General features: G+C 34.7%; 1 protein-coding gene across 2 annotated transcripts; it reads right to left on the bottom strand.

Annotated features, from left to right (window-relative positions):
• Positions 1 to 1,315: 1,315 nt before the first annotated feature.
• Positions 1,316 to 21,039, bottom strand: LOC121321607 (coiled-coil domain-containing protein 63-like). Of its 2 annotated transcripts, XM_041260612.1 has the most exons (16): positions 20,865 to 21,039; positions 20,383 to 20,427; positions 17,485 to 17,584; positions 16,538 to 16,727; positions 12,907 to 13,008; positions 12,256 to 12,369; positions 12,100 to 12,167; positions 11,606 to 11,793; positions 9,680 to 9,877; positions 8,496 to 8,741; positions 8,066 to 8,148; positions 6,650 to 6,818; positions 4,531 to 4,694; positions 3,882 to 3,985; positions 3,090 to 3,177; positions 1,316 to 1,918 (listed from the first exon to the last, which is right to left on the bottom strand). In XM_041260612.1, the coding sequence occupies exons 1-16, from the start codon at positions 20,905 to 20,907 to the stop codon at positions 1,826 to 1,828; spliced, it is 1,995 nt and encodes a 664-aa protein (XP_041116546.1). In that variant the 5' UTR covers positions 20,908 to 21,039; the 3' UTR covers positions 1,316 to 1,825. The 2 variants fall into 2 exon arrangements, with proteins under 2 accessions (XP_041116546.1, XP_041116548.1); XM_041260614.1 differs by lacking the exon at positions 12,907 to 13,008.
• Positions 21,040 to 21,970: the final 931 nt, after the last annotated feature.

Here is a 21,970-nt window from a genome sequence, read left to right as displayed (position 1 = left end):
TGTTGGCACTCTCATAAAGTGTCCATAGGAATGCTTGTGCATAGCGGTTCAGATACTGTCTAAACTTCTAGCAGGTGATGCCTCGAAGGCATGCATTAGTGGAGAACTGTGGAAGAAGAACAGTTACAAACTGTAGCATAATGGAAAACCAGCAATTGTACAATATATGGAGTATCACCTACCCTTTCATGCCCAACACCTCTCCATTAAAATAGCACCTTTCAGATGGAATTAGTCAATTTAAAACAGTTCAGCTTTACCAATGTTTTACAAATTATTCAATTATTTATTGAGCGGAAATTGTTTTGGGTCCCAACATTCAAAGGTATGTTGATCACTATTAAATATATATTTTTATATTAATAATATATATATATATATATATATATATATATATATTATATATATATTATATATAATAATACATTATATATAACTTGTAGGACCTTTTCACACTTATTGCAGTGAAAAATGAACACTCTAGAAGCACAGGTAGGAAATAAAACAGGGCAGTGCCTGTATATTTATTTACATACAAAATAAATCATACAAAACACAAGCCTAACTCCGTCTAGGAGTGATAAACTAAACTTCTTAGTTTTTTAACTATACAGGAAAGCTATGCTGATTACCGGTCACACAACACACACACAAGTTATACACAGTACTTTGTCAGGTCTACCCAAGCTTTCTTCAGGCCTTAGCCTTAACATGTCAGCCCTGCTTATATCCACCTGCCTTAATTACAAGCATGTGTCACTAATTAAACTAATGAAACAATTAAACAATAAAACAATTACATTGTGGCTGTGCAAAACAGCCACAAAACCCCAATTTTCAAAGTGTGTAGGGTAGGGCCGGACGGTGATATATATATATATATATATATATATATATATATATATATATATATATATATATATATATATATATATATATATATATATATATATATATCCATATGATGTACTGGTATACTAGCTTATCTCGAAAAAACCAACTGTAAGTCAGCAAGACAAATAATAGAGAGAGAATAATGAAAACCGTTAATGTTCCCATTGCAGCACTGTATTCCAATTCAACTTCAACATGTCTTAAAATCCCAGACACTGGACTCGAGTGCTTAGAACAACCTCCCATAAGATATGTTAAGTATATTATTTAAAGTGAGAATTGTTCTAGCTTAAACAGACAGACTTTAATGTACATTCACAATCTACTATAATCTACTATAATATATATATATATATATATATATATATATCTATAAATATATTCCAAAAATATAAATACACATGATCATGTAGCCATATAACTTGCCTGCCTAGGCATGACATAAGATGTAAAGTAAGTGTTATCTTGTTTATTCTGAAACATTATATTGACAATGCATGACAGCACATATATCCTTAACTACAATGAGTAGTAACACTATTCAAAAACAATTATCCTACCATTCAAAGAAGTGTTTACAGTCAACTTTGCAGTGTTTCACATGCCCTGCAATGCAGTTTGATTGTAGGAAGACCCAGAGTTTTCATATTGGGTCACTTTGGGTTTACTGAGCACACAGGGTGGATAGGATTGCAGGCAGTTCCAAAGCCTTGCAAAATTATTATATTATTAAAAGTTATTTCTGCGATTAACAATTTAACAGTGACACATGCTTTTCATTTTAGCAAGCAGTTTCCTTATTAATTTATCTATTTGATTGATAGCATGTTTTTACATTATTAAAAAACCAAAACACCCAGAAATATAAAGTGATATTCAAGCTGATTTCTTCCAATGTCATAGTAAATAAACACAGCAACCATCCACGGCTTCAGTTCACTTTGGTTCTGCGGTTCGTGTTGCTGTTTTTTTCATGAATGGTTTTTTCATTCTTATCTTTTGATCCATCTTCCTTCATCTGGATCTATTAGATTAACACAGGAGAGCACACACATACTTAAAAATACTTTCAGCTTTGTGTACAATATGCATAGTAAAGTACTGTACACAGCTTTATCTTTACTACGCCACCTGTGCAGCCCTTACCATAGTCAAGTTTTTTTTTTTTTTTGCTTTATTTTTCTTGCATGTGCTTTACAATGGTTCTTCTATTCTTTATTATCCCTTGTCAAATGTTTACCAGGGCATACTGTACTAACCCAGCCGTCAATGGCTCTGACTTGTGAACACTCTGGTACAAATGACTGAACTTGTTATTAGAGCTGACACACATAATGTCGAAGTCAATATCTGTCTTAAGCGTAATCAAACTGAAGGCATATAAATAGACTAAAGCATCACATTTTACTTAGAAATACATTTACCTTAACCTTCCACTTTCAGCACACTATGAAGTCAATTACAAATTGACGAGCTTACCATTATTTTATCATTCCTTCAACTGTAATCTTTTGGCTGAGTAAAAAATAAAAAGAGAAACCCCTATGGTGTTTTAACAAAATAGTATTTAATTTTTTACATAACCCATCTTTTCTTTTTTATATATAAATATAACCCTTTGGGGTGTTAATGCCTTTATCTAATCAACATTGCTGCTCATGTTCTGTTCTTCTTTTTAAATCATTATTCATATCCTTTACATGCTTCAAAGGGTATGACCTTTAAATTACTGCTGTACATTTCCCTTTTAGCTAGCTATGAGAAACAGATACAGCTTTACAACTTTAAACCAAGTCAAAAGGATTTGGATTTGCTTACAAAGTAGTAAATCCCTAGAGCTTTGTCAGGGATTCAAATATTTCTCTTTAAATGTAATTCAGGGCTTTAAAAAAATGTTTCAACTAGAAGAGTCTAGCTAGTATAGACTTTACGAAGAGCAGTCGCTTTTGAGACGATCCAATGCTTTTTGAAAACATAGTATAAGAAGGAGAACATCTTCTCAGGTATTTCTAAAATCTGACCTTGCCACATGAAACATCAGATTCCTGTTTTGCCTTTGGACCTTGTTTGAAGATGTTATTTTTAACCCTAAAAAACACTGTGAAGTGCATAGTAGAATGAACCACTGAATGCCGACATAATTGTGAGCTGCTTAGCTTTCTGCCTAATTTATTTAAAAATGTCAAGATTATTACCGATTGTAGTGCTTTTTGCTGTAGTTCTGCTTTCGACAGTGGTCTTAGGTGGTCTCCAGTCATTTCTTCATCCTCGCTGTCAAGCAAGCTGAAAAATAAAAACGTTCTGGGGTTAACCAAGGGCTAGATTATCAAAGCTTTTTACTCCAAATTTAAAGCTATAGACTATATATATATATTATATCTATATATATATATATATATATATATATATATATATATATATATACTTCAAACAGAATGGAAAACCTTTTCATGCATGAACTGTGGTGAGGATCACTGAAACCTACACTGTACATGTTCCAAGACTTCTGCATTAATCATTTATACCCTGGTTACTGGATTTGTGTCCAGTGGTTTGTTTGAGGTCATGACAGCGGTTCTGTAAGGAAGCACGATTCTTATTCTCACTGGTGGTTTGTGTTCTGTGTGCCACTTCAAGTGTTTCAGATCAGTAGAATATTCAAGTCATAAAGCTTTCTTTTTCAGGCAGTCTGGTTGATTTCACAGAAATTATTCTTGTGTAGAACTCTGTGCAGCTTCTTCAACAGTACACTCCTAAACCCATTTAAACGTTAAAAAAAAAAGAAAAAAAAACAACTTGTTTGACAAGTTAAGCCCACTATTCCTACCAAAACACTACAACTTTGGGTTAAACCAAAACTGTGGCGTTGCCATGGCCATTATAAAGTATAGCTTCTTCATGCCAGTGCTATAACCTTTGATTTAATTCAGTCTTTTTGGTGAACTTTAAATATTGTCTGATAAAACGACTGCATCTTCAAACTGTACCCTGTAGAAGGCAGCTGGACTTCATACTCTGGCATGGCTTTTGGTGGGGAGACGCCTAAGAATTCCAGAACTGATGTTGAAGTATCTTCACTCCTTTCAGCATCCTGTGTGGAGAGTTACAGTGAACCACACTATGTTAATACCAGCACACAAGACAGTATAAATGCTACTGATATTTAATTAAGAAAACAAATGATTGCCACTAGGTTAAAACACATGCTGTAAACCATAAAACCAGTGCCTCAGAAACACGAGTCATATGTTAATGGCAAAGTTTTGTGGCCCCAGTAACATAACCACTTATTGTTGGTGTAGAATGAGAAGATCAATTCACACGCTTGTGCTTAATCTCTCAATGGTTCATTTTAAAGGAAAAGCTGATTATTCTCTTAATGTGTTTTCAAACAAGCAGGGTTGCATCTTTCAACCATTTGAGAAGTCTGCGTACTGTATCTCATGGACAATAGTCAAACACATACAGTCATTTAAGTATAACTACATTTTTTTTTTCTGACACTCGTGAAAGAAAATTATTAATCTTACACTATAAAGGGCCCTGCCAACACACTGGAAGCATTTTAAGTTACATGAGAGAGCTGTAATTCACATTTTTCTGACTGAATGGCATTTAATGGCTATTTATTCTCACCTGGTATTTCCTATAGGAGCATGCAGCCAATATTTCACTGGCTCTTTGTTCAACTATTCCAAGATATGTGATTATGTTGTGGTTAGTGGGTTCATCTGTCCCTCCTAATGTGACCGAAAATTCTGTAGTGTTCACTCCAATCTTCTTTCCCAGATTGTGTACAGCTGTCTCGAGTAACAATATGAGTAAATAAACTGGAATTACGTTTTTAATTTTTTTATGCAATGAAATATTTAACTGGAAATGCCAGGGTACAGATATGGGTTTTTAGTTTTATATATATATATATATATATATATATATATATATATATATATATATATAGCAGCACATTGCTGTTCATGTTCTGCTCTTCTTTTTAAATCATTATTCATATCCTTTACATGCTTCAAAGGGTATGACCTTTAAATTATTGCTGTACATTTCCCTTTTAGCTAGCTATATATATAGTCTAAGTTTGACATCAATAGCTCATTGGGCACATACATAATGTTATTTACATTTTAAATAGTGAGCAGATAGTTTTGTTGATTGTTTGAGTAGTATTGTTCCTTGGGATAACAAAATAGAAAAAAAAAACAAAATTAGAAGCCCTAAATATATGGCAGAAAGAAATACTTTTAAATCAGTGCTGGTACTGTGTTAGTACTAAAAATGAAAAAGTCTTTCGATGTAGTTTTAATATATGTATACAATGTAGTGTGATGGGGGAGGGAGGGCGGTTGCTTTAGCTTACCTATAAGCCATCTCTCTTCTGAACTTAAATATCTGGTTTGCAGAAAACCGTGGAATGACCAGTCATCTTCATTATGTGAGTCATGGGAATAAGCATGAAAACAAGCACACCTGTGCTTCCAATGTCTTTTAAATGCATGTGCTCCATTTATATAAAACTTCAACATCCAGCAAAATTAGCAAGCAGGTCAAATTTGCTAGGTAATGCCTACCACTGCCTACTGCTATGTTTACCACTGATATGAAGAACAAACAGAAGTCATTTTCATAAAATTGAAAGTTTAAATGTTTTCAAAATATAATGGACTTTTTATCATGTCAATTTTGAAGCATATTGTGACAGGGAGGACCCTGTGGCTGGTTCAGCTGTGTTGCTGCTTAGTTATCAGGAAGGCTTGTGGTGTTGTCTGGTTGAAATTATTATTATATTGGTTGTCTGTTTGTCTATAACCTTGAGTTTAAAGCACCTTGTAGGGTTACAGATATGCATCCTGAACCTCCCATAATAGTACAGCAATCATTTTGTTAGCTGAACACTAATTCCTACCTGATATTGTGTGTGAAAGGAATTTAAATGAGGCTTTATTAACAAGTAATGTGCATCTTTTCTACTGCTATAGTACATGTATAATAAAATTATTTTATTACATGTGAGTACACATATGAATGTATGTTGTTTACACACATAGAAGAGGCTTGAAATGGCATCAATGGCAAGATTTCAATAAGGGACAAAGCTGTTGCAGAAACGTTTTGATTCAGGGGTCAACAACTGTGTGTTTAACATTCACAATACACCATCTTATCTGTGTCTTACAAATAAATTCATAGAGATGAATTGTAAAAGAAGTGCCTGTTTGAACATTATTATTGTAAATACCTGGCCATTACCACTTATTACTTTCACATGTTTTCAGATTATGTACATAATGCAGTCTTAACTGAACCAGTTTTACTGCAGAAATGTAATCTATCCTTGTAATTGACTTTGCCTTGCTAGAACATGTGTTCAGAATAAATACAAGGAATGCATGGCGAGTGAACAATGTGTTCTTTTAGCAGACCTGCTTAGTATAATTACCTAAAAACTGCACCTAATCAAATGAAACTGGAGTCAACTATGGCACAAATGCACATTTCTAGCTATAAATTGCCCCCAAACAGGAACCATTTTTACATGCTTTAAATATATTTAAGAGCACACTGATCACACATATTGACTAAACATCTACCCCAGTGCTAAGTATACACCAGTTTTTTGTTGATTCTCAACATCAACACGCTTTCTTTTTAGAATACACAAACAGTTAACTCAGCATGGTGGTTTTGCTTAGTAAATATGGCAACGGGATTATAGGAGCACACAACTGTAGATCTTGCTTACCTGTTTTTATCTGGCCCCAAATTTTCTCTCTTCTTCCAACTTCAGTTTCAGACTTGTTTGAAGCCTCTGTTGCCTCTGTCGTTTTCAGTTCAAGTTCTTTCATAATGTTCTTGTGTTCATCACTTACAGCAAAATCCTTGTCTCTCAAAAAGCTGATATTCATTTTGAGCTACACAGAACAAAGACAATAAATCTGTAGTGAGTTGAGTTAGACACATTTACTTTAATTTTGCTACAGAAGTATATTTTACATTAAGTTTCAAGCTTTTTTTGTAGAAAGAGCAAAACCAACATTTCTCTTAGGTGTCTCCCATCACACATTGGTTATTTTTATGTTACCCATTAGAACCATCATCTATAAAATGGTTTGGACAAACCAAGCTCTGATTGGTCGTAAGTGATCATATGAATGCATTAAAATTTCTTACAGAGGGCTAATAATGTCATCAGCCACCTTCACTGAGAAGCTATAATTTGCCTCCCTGAAGAAATCTCAGTGCCATTAGCAGCAGCCATCTTGCCTAAATATTAAGCTAAATTATGTATCTATTTATTTATTTATTTCTTGAATCATGATTGATTGGTATTTTTATTGATTGTTATGGTTGTCATTATTTGTATGTACAAATTACTCTGCTTTCACTTTAGTCGAGAGGTAGGTAGATTATGTTTCAAATTCAAAAGTTAGAGCACAGCACGCAGTCACGCTAAAGAATCAAGAAGTACAGTTAGAATATTTAATGACTGGTGAAATACAATTCAACGCTGCTATGTCCACTGTAGTGTCATTTTAAATATTTTCACAAAGCAAACATCACGCCTTAAACAGTGCATTGCAAAAGCGCATCCTGAAAAACCACATTTGTAAAAATACTAGAATAAAAATGCTAGACTAAAACCTGCTACATTTAAAAAATAGACACATGTGAAATTACTTCTAGGTAGTTTTTTCTATTCATGTGAGCTGCAATATTTCCCCTCAGGCATTATTTGAGCAAGGTAATTAAAAACCAGAATTTAATGGTGAAAACCAGGGCATTGACAGAATCCGGTATTATTAATAGTAGTAGGAGGAGGAGGAGTTTTGATATCACCGGTGTTTGTTAGTATAAGAAACTTAGGAAGGCATAAAGTAAATTAATTAATTAATTAATTAATTAAAAGACGTCATATATTAAAGTATGCTGCACCTCTTATGTTGCAGATGCATTTCTTTTTGTAAATTATAATTTACATGGTAGCATATAACTGTTACTGATAATAATCATAAAGAAATATACATCTTAAGTAAGGCCTGTAACAAATAGATAAAGCACAGCTGCTACATTTGTTTAGCAAAACAACCAGTATTTAAATATTTCAAATTAAATAACAAAATCAGAATTTAAAGATGTAAATTAATTACATGTACTTCACCTGTTCAATTTGCTCCTGAATACTGTCAATATCACTGGTCTGCTCTGTGACATAGTTAAAAAGTGCAAAGTTCATGTCTTCCCCTGCAATGAAGATGAGGTGTTTTTTAAATATTAGGCTAGGTAAGGTGTTGTGCTTGCAGAGGTGATAGCTCTACTCAATTTGAAACCTAAGCAACAATTGTCCTCTAAGTGGATTCAGTTTCCAAAAACGTAATTGCCGGTATAAATGACATTTGACAAGCAGCTTGACGATGCATGGTGCATATATTCAGTAAAGACAGAGAGGTAGAATTTATAATGTACTCATAACACACCAGGGGTAATACAGTAAATTATGTGACTTAACTTATGAAATCTCTAAGGAGAAATTGTATAAAATGTCTGAATCTCTCCATATAGGATAACCCGCTCTGTATCATAACACTTACTTTCCATGTACACATTATAGAATAGTTCAGCATCAGAGTCCAGTGAGTCTTTTTCCTCCAGTTTATCCTGATGCTCCAAGGCTTTCTTCATTAGCTCTCTTAGTCTCTCCTGATCCTCTGTTGTGGTTCCCATTATGGTGGATTTCCGTCTGTGTTCAATCACCCTCCTTAGCTTCCTCTCAGAGTCACCATCTCCAGCAGAGTCTTTAAAGAATGGGCTTAATATGGTGGACTTTCTTCTGGTAGCTGTAGTAACAAAAAATACCAGAAGCATGAACAACAAGAAAAACAATATCAACAACAACAACAACAACAACAACAACAACAACAACATATGTATTGCATTGAAAAGTTAGATACAAGTACTATCCACATGTGAGAAAACAGTACTGGTTCTCCTAAACAAAAAAGTAAAAAAATAAACATCTTGATGTCGAGATCTTTTCTAAATTGATCCATTATTTGTGTCAGAGGCTGTAGAGGTGGAAGTGGAGCTCAATTCCCAGAGAAGCTCTTGTTTACATATTCTGAGAAAATTGAGATTAGTATTCTCAATGGAGCCAATGTCTCACAGAAGTAACTTAGATAAGTAACGTTTAGACAACTAGAGGTGACTTAGGGCTTATTCAATAAATCGATACTGTATGTGTTTTTTTTTTTCCATTAAGTTCCAGTAATCATTCTGCATTTCTTGTAGGGTATTGCAGTGCAGTGGGGTTTTCAAGCAAGGGATTACAACATAATGCTAGATGGATGAGTGTGGTAAGAGCGTCACAATTCATGTCTACCTGACAGTGGGTTTATTTCCCTAACAAACACCATGCCAGTCTGACAAGCTGTTACAAATAACGTATGAGATGCAGTGTGATGCACACCTGGTTGATTATCGTAATTTCCAAAATATACCGCACTTTCTAGGTATAGTGGAGAATATATTTTTAAATTTTGTAACTTTAATGATGAAGTGATATTTGCTTATTTATATTGTACAACAAAATGATATTTGTGAATGAGGTTTCTTACATTAATGAATGGTACAGACAACCTTTCAGTGTCCTGATTTTCTGTGCAGTACTGTTACCAGTATCGTACAACCGAACACCCCCTGCTATTCATAATCCAATTATTTTTCTTTTCCACATAGCAGTTCACATCAAACTATCAAATATTCACAGCTGACATACCTAAATCCCACAAACGCTTCCTTTCCTCTTCTGCTGCCCCTTCATAGCCATTTTTGTTGTCAGATTTGCTCATTTGTCGCTGACTCATATCTCTCTTCTTGGCACCCTTTTCAATGATTTCGTTGAGTTTTTCAACAGCTTCTTCGTACTTATTTAGCGCTATCTGGTGTTCAATCTTCCGTTCTCGCTCCTTGGTCTCTGACGACAATCAAAAAGAACATAGCTGTCTTTAGGTGAAATTGTTTGATTTAAAGGAATAAAAAAAAAAAACATGTCTGTATTCCAGCTTTTTCTTTCATTTAAAATGAAATAATCACAACTTGACTCATTACACACAGCTAAACTATTTTCACTGGATGTGGCTTGTCCTATGAGAACACCAAGGGGATTTATCCTTATGCTATTATGTCATGTTTTGAAACACCTCAGGATGTACGCTCAAAAGAAAAGCACCGATTTTACTAATTTTATATTCTAGTGACAGCTGATGAGTAAAATTTACTAAGCACCCATAACCCTGGCAAACTGTGAGACAGCAAGATGCAGACAATTAAAATCTCCATTCCAAGAGCTACTGTACAAGGAGGAAGATTTGAAAGAAACTGAAATGCATATACAGGCTTAGTTGTTATCTCAGAGTACATGTGCTAAATGTAGACAGATTATACTTCACAATGAAAGCTGTTTATCAAGGCCACTGGGACAAAAGTTAATTTCACATAGTGTTTTATATGGTACAGCAAGGGAATTGTTTGTTTTGTTCTAGTAGCCATTCTGCTAAACATCAGTGGGAGGTATGGAGGTTGGCAATATAAAACATGTTTGACAAACTGTTCTGGCTTGTATTATGACAGCAGGCACCGCTTAAAAAGACTTAGAAATGAATGCGCCAACTGTGTATTTTGGATTTCCAGGTGTAGAATTTACTTGATAAAAAATAATGCCTACAATTCCATGAAGGGAACCCCCAAGCCCTGTTTAGTTATTTATTCCAAGATGTGAAAGAATGGTTGGTACATGCTATTGGAGAAGCAGCAAAAAAAAAAAAAACCTTCAGACTTTTAAGTCAAGGGAGCAATTTTCAATGTTCATGCATTCTATACTGTAGCAGCCAGAAGAGCAAATACTATGACCATCTTTGATCAATAAGGTCCTGCCAGCACCAGCCCTCAAGACCACTGTGATCAACCTCAATCACTCTGATACTAGTGGCGCAATGAGAACAGAAAGACAGGGCAGTGAAATTCTTAAAGTAAGTACCGTATTCAAATAGCTACTTCATACATTACAAATATGCCTGGCAGATTTCAAAACAGAGAAGGCCTGTCCATGCAATGGGTGAACATTTGTTAGAGGCCTGCTGCTGATATATAAATGTTAATGGCTAGAAGGTGTCTTGTCTGAAAAGGAATTCTGTCTTTAGGCCATTGTTGACAGATTGGATACTGCATTTGACAACCTGTTCCATTTTTTTTAAATCTCACTCTCAATATTATAAACCATTTGACTGATGTCAATAATTATTTAAAATAGTGGCGGAGGTTAATACTGTCACAGTAAAATTAAGAAACCCGTTTTTAACTGTAAAATAAAGTTAACTTTTTTCACTGTATTTTTCTTTTATGAAGTAATGTCAATAAGGGGGGGTCTATAATCATTAATATATCCACTATTAAGAACTCTAAAATTGAAAGAAAGAAACATAATAAAGGTTTTGGGAAACATATTGCAAGTTACAAACCTCATAGAGAATCTCAACACCCACCTGCTGTTGCAGTGAATTACTGTGCATGTACAGGTGATGCCTACTGATATACATGTATTACAACATGCTCTCTCGTTTCAAAGTTGTACAGTTTTTATAAACTACAACGTTAGATAAGAGGCCCCTTCCTTTTGAATTCTGAAGAAATCAGGCTGAATTACCTCTTTTCTTTTCAGCTTCAAGGAAATTGTCATCTGGTTCTCGTTCCTTTTTCTTCTCCTGGAGGAAATGTTCGACCTTTTGAGCGTGGCTTAGTTCTCTCTGCATCTCCCTTATTTCTGCATTGTACAGCTCCATGTCTTTTTCCTGCTGTTCATTAACTCGAATAATTCTAGCCTGAGCCTCTTCTCTGTCAAAAAGATAATAATGATTAAAAAATGATCTTCAAATGAGGTGTGAAGGGACCAGTGTCATCTAGTGCCAAGCTATGTCAACAGTACATTGTACTGTATTGTCAACAGTACAATAAAACTTTATCCTTAGGATCTATCCAAGTAGATGTCACTCACTCTTACATATGGCATGAAACCCAAACTGATAAGCAGCTCCTGAATTCAAAGCAACTTAACACAAAAAAAACACAATATTTGAATCACTCAAAAAAGTACCACTCATAAGAGAATATGCTTAGGAAAAAACAAACAGCAAAAAATACCTTGTGTGATAAGCTTCAGTTGCCTCATCAAGAACTCCCCTTGATTCTTGTCGCACTTCCTCCATTGTCTGAGGGTCAAGTGTACAAAACAACATGCTTTATACAGGCACGTGGTTATTAAGATTATTCATGGAAAAAGAGGCCATGTACTTTTACCTTTTGCAGCTTTTTGTACAGAAGCTGAAACTTTTCTTTCTCCACCCGCATGGTTTCGATTTCTTCCCGTAGCTTGGAATTTGCTGATAACAAAGAGCTGAACTTGCTATTTCCCTGAGTCAGTTAAGAAATGATACTTGTTATTAATTAAACAAACAGGTCATTCATTTTGTTTTGGTATTCACTAAAAATAAATAATTTTTTTTTTTCATTTTAAATTGGACCGGTGAAACTAATATTCTGGGTTGTATTTTTTATTTATTTTTTATTTATTAAAAATGTCTTGAAATAAAACTGAAGCTTACTTGATGAGGGAGTGTCAATAATATTTAATTGCTACTGCATTTAGTAAATTAAACTGCCACTATGCCACTCAATAGTAAACAAACTATAACAGCAGTATTACATAGACTAAAAGTTTTTACGACAAAACTAAATCATACGGGATACTGTATTGAGTGCTTGTATCAATAATCTACCATAACGATGAAAAGGTAGGATATTTAAACATTGATTGGCAACATACATTGTTCCCACGTGTAAAGATACTGTGATGTGGTAGCGACAACAAAAATAGCTTGACACGATCAACCTAATCATGTGCTCTGTGTCACTGCTATTTTTTTTTTTTTTTTTTTTTTTTTTACACACCTGTGCTACTTGAGCTGTAAGTCTTTGGGCTTTCTTGTTTGTGTCTTCTTTTAGGGCAGCAGCTTTTCTATTTTGTTCAAGTTTTCTTTGAGTCTCTTTAATCTGATCAAAAGAAACTCAGAGAAATTAGACTTTTTAAGTTTGTGTTTAAACACAATTATTATATATATATATATATAATATATATAATATATATCATATATATATATATCTATACATGTTATGTATGTGTGTGTGTGTGTGTGTGTGTGTGTGTGTGTGTGTGTGTGTGTATGTATGTGTGTGTATATGTATATATATATATATATATATATATATATATATATATATATATATATATATATAGTATATATATATATATAAAATTATATCGTCATTTTATATATGATACAACTATGACATAATATATATATACAACACTTTGTTGTTACTGTATTATACACAAGCAAACCTAGTACATATAGGGGTAGATGTAAGTATAGACGCAGTGCAAATAACTGCAGATGCAAAATTCAGACTGTATTGTGGCCAGGCAATTATTTTGCACTGCGCCCCATGTAAGCTTAAGAGCAATGCAAATTACTCAACACGCACAAATACTGGTCTGCAATTATGATAATGAGGATCTCAATGAGCGCATCGGTCTATTTAGCAGCCAAATTTGCAGCCCAGAGGTGAACAAAAAGGAGTACAGAGAGCAATAGGCACTGTATGACATTTGTGGAGCATAAAAATACAAAACAAAAAACTAAATATGTCAGAGGAAGGGCAGCAAATTCCTCTTGGCATACATAAAAGAAAAGTTTTCTGAGGAGCTGAGAGTCTTTACGGCTGTGATCACTCAGCACGAGACAAGAGTTTTTTTCTAAAAGCTTCAGCTAACATCAGTTATGCTAGCATCCTTAGTAAATGATATATATTGGCCTTCCCTTTTCAGCATGACATATAGAAATTTGCCTAGCACTCTGGAAAAGGTGGTTTGGGCTATCCCTCCGGACATTCCAGCTGTGGTCTGAAAGGAACCAGAGGCTAAGTAGTGCAGAGAACACAACACTTTGACATGTGCAGGGATAGCGGATAGCGGTCCCTAGATTGACGCTGGGGTCTAGCCCATCCTCAATTCAGCTATAAGGGTTTAGCACAGCATCCTCCTGCATTCTAAACAAAGTGACCCTGACATTGAATATGCAAGGTCTTCTTTGTCTTGCCCTCCTCCAAATGTGTCCCTGCCTCTCCTCAACAAGAGCCAAGTGTTGCCGCATCAGGAAGTGTACCACAGCAGCCATCCTGAAGACAATGACAAACCTCTGCAGGTGTGTGCTTTTATACAGCTCGTACTTACTTAACTTCTACAATGGTTTGCAGCTTGTAAGAAGAGATGTAAAGTTTTTAGAGGGTCAGCCATTGCCTAAGTGCAAGGCGAAATCCTTAAATCACATTATAACATTTGTGCCCGCTTAGTAACCAGATTCAACCCAATTCCATGCTCTTTTCTTCATTTGAATGCATTTAAATATAATTTTAATGTATTAATAATGGCAAAGTGCAAATTTGACAGTGGGTGCAGAACACCAGGTGAACACCATTCTTTATATATACTGCATTATTAGCAGAATCCGACGATTTACAGCATCGTTATGGGGGTTTTGCACCTGCAGATCACTTTGCGTATATCCTTACATCTACCCCATAATGCAATGTATAGAGTATGTGGTAACCGACAGAATATGTTGATTCTTTGATTCCTGCTTGGAAATCCCTCCTAAATCCATACAGTGCTAATTTCACAAACGGTTCATAAACTCTTTTGCATTTTAAATTCAAAAGGAAACTATTATTCACTGCCAACACACGTTCAATTAACCGCCCAGCAGTATGTCTTGACCAGTTGCTTTGTAAGACCAGCTGATGATTACTATAGACATTGCATTAAATCTGTTTGAGTGGGGTTTGGTGCTGTTTTTAATCCTCATCTTAGTTTCAATATCTTCAAGATTGTTCTCGTGCTCTTCAAAGAGTTATGAGGTATATTCATTTCAAACACACTGGGGTGCATTTGCATCCCTTGCTGCTGATGAAGGGTAAATATTATTGGTGAAGAGCCTGTGTTGAAAGTAAATCCCATTTTAATCCTATTGTTATTCTTACAGGGTTTTGAATGGTCTGTCAATGTACTGCTGCATCATGAAAACAAGCCTTAAAAGCAAAAGAAACATTATCTGAGTCCAAACTGCAGAGTTTTCCCTGGAGCGGAATCAACAACTGTACAATTTGCAGCAAAAATATAATGACTACCGGTACATAGTAGACCATATCACTGGAGGAATACATAATCCCATCTCTCTAAAGCAAAGGACAATGCAAATCAAAGTGTAAAAGATAACCTTTTCAAGACAGAATAAATATAATTTCAATACTATAAAAAAAAAAATAGCACTGACACATGGGCCAAGATTGCCCAAGCAAGCCCTAATCATTAATCAGAGCAAAAACATTGTGCAATAATTTAATTCAGCTCAGGTTGAGGGTTTTGTTGGCCGAGCTTTGGTTTGTGTAACATTAGAATAAGTCGCTACATTTTAAAAAATATATACGCACATTAAATTTTCAGTCCACTAAAATAAAGGGCTTTACATAATCTCTGTAAGTAAGAAATTGCAGTTAACAGTGTGAAAAAAAAACAAGAAATAAAAACAGTAACATCCAAAGTAGCACTATAGCATTAATGGTTCTACAAAAAAAAAAAAAAAGAAATCCAAAATATAGGTTGTAACAGGAAAGCATAATCAAATCACAGTGTGGAGTCTGTATAGCAAGTTTGGTTGTCTTCTCTGGTACCTGTAATATATATCTATATATATATTATATATATATATATTATCTATATATATATATATATATATATATATATTATCCTTGACACACATAGCAATTTTATTGTTACTTGTTCTTAGACTGCATAAAACAACATTTTGAACAAAATATGTTACTGTTGTTATACAGCACTTTTAAAATGAACTTTGTTTCTTGTGAGTGCATGGAAATCAATATAGCTCATTGTTGCTCTCGATGGTAAGCTGTGAACCCATCTCGCATTAAACTGAAACATTACAAAATTTTATCCTCGGTGTGTTTGAATCTTTTAGAAACATAGATGAACAGCTGAATATCCACATAAACAGCTGAGATAGACAGTTTCAGGATAGATCTCATTGTGTTTGTTGTTTGATTTATTAAGTGTAAGGGGTTATCTAACTAGTACACCAGTAGGCTTGTGGACTGCAGTTTCATTTTTTGGGTCTGGGTCCAGCATCTGAGCCATTGTCTTCAGTTCCAAAAGAGACTTTTCTATGGGTACTATACCTATATGTGAGACAAGCACATGTTTCTGTATCGAGAACTATTTTATTTGAATGTGGTAAAGATAAAAGCAAGTGGAATGCTGGTAATTTAACAATTATCTGCAAAGCTTTCATATTGAATCGAAAGGGGTAACTGCAAATATTAGTGATTTAATACATACCGGTAGTTATATAGTATATCAGTTTCACTCTATAAGAGATTATTAAACAAACAAAAAAAAGTATAATGTCCTGACCTGTAGCCCTTTATAATCTGTGATGCAACATACCTCTTCATCAAGTTCTGAATGCCTTTGTTTTTCTTCTGCAATTTTGGCATCAATATCATCTCCTTTCTCAAGCAGAGATCGTATTGCTCCGGTTGTTTTGTGTTCCTGAGTTACACCATTTTTGCCACTTGCTCCCTTCAGGTTAGTTGAAATTTCTTCCCTTTCTTCTTGAAGTTGTCGAATCAACTGTCTGTGAATTAAGTGAGGATATAGCATAAAGGGTAAAAATTGAATGCATTGTTGAAAATACAGTGACCTTGAATTGCAAGGAGAAAATTTTGGTGTTTGCATTCTTTCAAAAGACAAAAACAACATTATTATGTGTGTCTGTGGCCTACAGCTGCATGCTGTTGTAGTTACAGAGGAAATGCAACAGATAAAATGAGAGATTATGAACAATTTGGATGGTGTATTGTGCTAAGTCCCAGTTTTAAAGAATATACCTGTGATTTTTATAATACAGTATTCTTACTACTTAATGTTGTTATCTTTTATAAATAGTGTTTCTTAAAACACAATCACAAATGTTTTGATATTTATTTTCACTGTACGACATTAATCATGATTTGGCCAGCCCTGACAGTTCCTAAAATCGACACGCAAATATGATTTGATATATGATTTTATAATATGATTCTGAAAAAAAATTCTGAGTGCGAGAGGATCCGTCTTGTCCTTTGTGTTCATCGCCATTAAGACACAATTTCACAGTTGTGTGTGTGTGTACGTGTGTCTATATATATGTGTGTGTGTATATATATATATATATATATATATATATATATATATATATATATATATATATATATATATATATATATATATATATAGTATTTCAATGACTACTTACTTGCCAGTTTGCTTAAGTTGTCTTTGTTTGCCAACTGCATCATGCAAACCCTAGCGTGAACAATAACCATATGTATTATTAAAAATAAAGTACACACCTCTGCCTTCTGATCTCTTCTTGAGTTTCTTTCTCATAGGCTTGCTTATTGCCTTCAAGGTTATGATAACGAAGCTTCAGAGAAAGCATTTCAGTCTCACCTGTGGTAAAGAAAAGTCAGTTGGCTTTTTATTATTGTTCAAGTAATATATTAATTTCTTAGCAGACACCCTTATCCAGGCCGACTTACAGTTGTTACAAAATAAACCACTATCATATCACATTACAGATGAGAGCAGTTATAAAATACAATAAAGTCAGTAGTAAGAGAAAAATCAAATATGAGAAAATAAGGAATACAGTAAACAATTACGTAAGCGCATATTTTGACTCAAATTCCATTAAGTGCAAGTAGTAAGTACAATGAGAGCAGTTATAAAATACAATAAAGTCAGTAGTAAGAGAAAAATCAAATATGAGAAAATAAGGAATACAGTAAACAATTACGTTTAAGCGCGATTTTGACTAAGTGTCGTTATAGTAAAAGTATTTGCTTATAAGATCAAATTCCATTAAGTGCAAGTAGTAAGTACAACAAACAGATAATGATTTCTAATAACAGCAATTACAAAAAATTGGGCTGCCCTTCGTATCAGTGATACCATATGGCAAGTACAGCATGGAAGAGGAGGCCTCGGTCTTAGTTCAGCTCCTCCTACATGGCACAAAGCAGCTCCAACTCAATGGAGGAAGCTAGTAGTCAATGAGGTACAAAAGCAGGAGGAGAGGATGAGGTGCGTAAATGCAGTTTCCCAGGCCAAGCAGGGAGAATGGGTGAGGTGGGAGTGTGGAACTCTCAGGTCAACAGGTGATGTTCTCACATTACCATAGAACCTTAATCTATGGCTAGGAGAGGATCCTCCAAGAAAAGGTATTAAAACCTAAACTCGCCTAGAACAACTGGAAGCTGCTAGAAACTGGAAAAGGCTGGCAGATGTTGGACAATGGCTTATTTTCCCAACTGAGCTTGCCACCACTAAACTTCAACCTGATATTGTCTTGTGGTCTGGATAAGCTTGCCTTGTTCACCTGGTAGAGTTAACAGTGCCATCGGAGGATGCTGTGGATGAGGCGTATGAAAGGAAGAAACTTCGGTACCCTCAACTAGCTATTGAAGCAGAACAGCAAGGATGAAGAGTCCAGGTTTATCCAGTGGAGGTGGGTTGTCAAAGATTTGTGGCACACTCCACAACCTGGTTTCTCTGAGACATTGGATTCAGTGGTCAAGAGTTGCAATGCATAGTGAAGAACTTATCTGAAGCAGCGGTGAGGAACAGCAACTGGCTCTGATTGAGACGAAAAGATTCTGGTTGCAGACCTCAAGCACAGTAGAAAAAAAAAACGTTGAGTAAAGTTAGATGAGTAAGTTGGGCTTAGCTGAGTGGGGAACAGAGGGGGGTGATGTTGGGAAGCCAGAATCACTGCCAAGCCCTCTTAAAATGTGTGAGCAGGCTAGTCGGCAAAACACCAAGTATAAAAGGTACCCACTTGAAGACCCCAGATAAGTACCCTACTCTGCTCAATCCAGATGGTTGTCATGCTGATATGCTAAGGAGGCCATCCTGTGGTTGATCCCTGGAGCCAGCATTGCAGCCTCTGTGTGTGCTGATGCACCAGGGAGGCAAAATAGGCTGATCCCTGGAGCCAGCATTACACTTCAGCCATCAACACCAAGCAGAAGGATATCTACATCATCAGATGGAAGGAAATGCAGATGGATCACATAAGCTTATAGTAAACAAAGCTGTCTTAGTTGGTGCTTATCATGGCGAGAGCCGAGTCCATCAACAGCAACACCTACTCTCATGTAATGGAAATCTGCATGCTAGCAGAATTAAGAGTGACACAAGGGTAAAGATGAAGGCAGTTTGCTGCTGAGAAGTGCACATGGGAGCGAATAAATCTTAAAACCCAACTCTAGTACTGGACCAACAACACTGCTCCTTTCTTCATGTGGAGAAGCAGATATATAGCTGCTGCAATACTGCCCAAGAGAATTAAAGAAAAATAATTAAACACTACAGATGAATAAATAATATAAATGTGATTATGATAACAGTTGCTTAAGTGTCTATATGTTGCTTAGAACATTATATAAAGTGTAAATCATGAATATAACAACTTATTTTGGTATAAATATAATGCAATTAATTGTAATAAACATCACATAAGTGAAAACACAAACACACACACACACACACACACACACACACACACACACACACACACCAAAGCACACTACAATAACACCACTGGTTTGGCAAACTAAAATCCAAACAAACTATTTCTTAGCTGACATTAAATGGCAGCCAAACATGTAATTGGGATTTCAAGTCACAAAAGGCTGTTAAACTTGTTTTTCTTCAACCTTGATTCAGCTCAGTGCATTATGTCCTGTAAGCATAAGCTTTGTTCTGATTTTAAATACTGTGTAGGAGGCTTTCACTTCTAGTGTTTTGTAGCATATTTACTGTTGTCAGGCACACAATCTTTGAACAAGCCTTTAAAAGATCCATTCTGTTGACCTTGTAATGCACATTTTAAATAAATAAATAAATGCATGCATAAATAAATAAACTCGTTATAAGTTTAATTCTAAATCAGGTCAGACATCATATAAAAACTTCCACGGTAAACCTATTATTTAAACAAGAGAATCTATACAATTTCAAATTCCCATTCCACGCTCAACAGTTATGTCCTCAGGAGTACATTCAATAGCTCTATTTTTATACAAGCAAATACCTATTCTTCAATCAATATTCAGACTAAAAAATCATAAACCGCATTGAAATAATAACACATATAAAGCACTCCCTGGTGTACCAGCAAGCTAATCTATTCAAATTACTGGTATCTTTGATTAGTTCTTTTTTTATTATTTTTATTATTGCCTTACCTTCATTATCACTGTCAGCATCATTATTGTTGTATCTTCTGGTAACTTGTGATTTCACAGAGGAAACAAATAAACCAAAAAAAAAAAAAAAAAACATGAAAATCTATGGTTTTGCAAAACATTTGAATAATTTAATGTTATTGTTGTATACTGTATACAAAAAATTGAAATACACAAATTGAAACTAGATTTATGTTTAAATTCTATATAAGCATGGGTAGTCATTCATTTAAGTATTTAGGGAATTGTTTAAAAATAAAGTACAATGTTGTAAATACAAAATCAACCAAAGTTTAAATGTAAATACTAGACCACAACAGCTGCTGATTAACAGATTGAAGAATGATCGATATTAATGCAAGTGTGTGTGACTGAATATATTATATGCAAGGGTGAATCTAATTTGTCAAATAATTGCACATATTCTAGAACATATTTTAAAATATCTATTACATTATGTTAGTAAAGGCTAGATTACTTACCTAATTTTTTGCTAGCTGGATCTTTTTTGTTAGGCTTCCCCATTTTCTCTCACTGTTGAAATCCTTTTTAGTATATTTGTATTAAAACAACCCTGAATGCTGTTTCCCAGTCTTTAGATTCAGAAATCAACACAATACAGGAGCTAATTCAAATATAACTTCTCTATCGTGAAATTCTGACATCTAGGAGGACAGGAACTGACAAATGGAATAAACAAAACTGGTTTCTATGCAATGAGGGAGTCATAAGTTATCAGTAAAGTACACAAGCACCTTAACAAGTCTAGGATGCTTAGTTACAAGATAAAAAAAAGTATGCAATACAAATATTGAATAGTATAATAAAATGTACCACTAACAAACTCATTGGTTATGTAGTATAGAAGGTAGGGTCCAACATATTTCTTCTATACTAAATACAGTAGATTACTGCAAAGACGTTAGGAACAGGCAAGCTTTAGTTAAACATTAATCGTTGTTTCCAGGGAACTTGTCCTTATGAAACCTTGACGCTGCAACATAACACACTGTGGGGCTGTTAACATGATCCTGACAAGTGTCAGCAAGTTATGTTCCATTTATTAAGTCATCTCTAGAGTGGTTTTCAAATATACATGTCAAATAATAGTTATTTGTTTTAATATTGAAATCCCACAACTGTTTCCATTCACTGATTTATGTCTTTCAATTGTAGTTTGACTTTATATAATGACTTCTAACAACAAGTGCTCAAAATTTCATATTGTTTCGAGGTTGTTGCTTTGCTTGACAAGTTTCAAATTCTGTTTACAGTATTAAGCAAACTCTGACTTTACTTGAGTGCCTTTGGGGTGCTTCCGTTGTATGTAGGCACAACTAAAACAGCAATTAAATAGCAGATGTTGAGCACTCGGCAATGGAAAATGTCTGTGGTTGAAACGTTTAACTTATGATATTAATCATTAATGGTCTAAGCTTCTTTCTCATTCAGCAGTAATAATAGAAGGAAACACAGTACTTCTCTGCACACAAATGGGAACAGGACACATTTTTATCTAGCAGTAAATGATCAGTCGTTTCTGTCTGTTTTTGAACTTTATTCCTGTACTGCCCTCAACAGTACTATA

Source organism: Polyodon spathula, chromosome 10 (genome assembly GCF_017654505.1).
Source record: "Polyodon spathula isolate WHYD16114869_AA chromosome 10, ASM1765450v1, whole genome shotgun sequence".
NCBI classification, from domain to species: domain Eukaryota; kingdom Metazoa; phylum Chordata; class Actinopteri; order Acipenseriformes; family Polyodontidae; genus Polyodon; species Polyodon spathula.
Note: the sequence above shows the minus strand (reverse complement) of the source record. Positions and strands in the feature narration are given on the sequence as shown.

Coding starts and splice junctions, on each gene's coding strand:
- LOC121321607 (XM_041260612.1), bottom strand. CDS start 20,907: ATGGGGAAGCCTAACAAAAAAGATCCAGCTAGCAAAAAATTAG. Junction 11,794..12,099: donor ACTGAAGCTTATCACACAAG/GTATTTTTTGCT, acceptor TCTTTTTGACAG/AGAAGAGGCTCAGGCTAGAA. Junction 6,819..8,065: donor TTCAGGAGCAAATTGAACAG/GTGAAGTACATG, acceptor TGTTCTGTGTAG/CTCAAAATGAATATCAGCTT.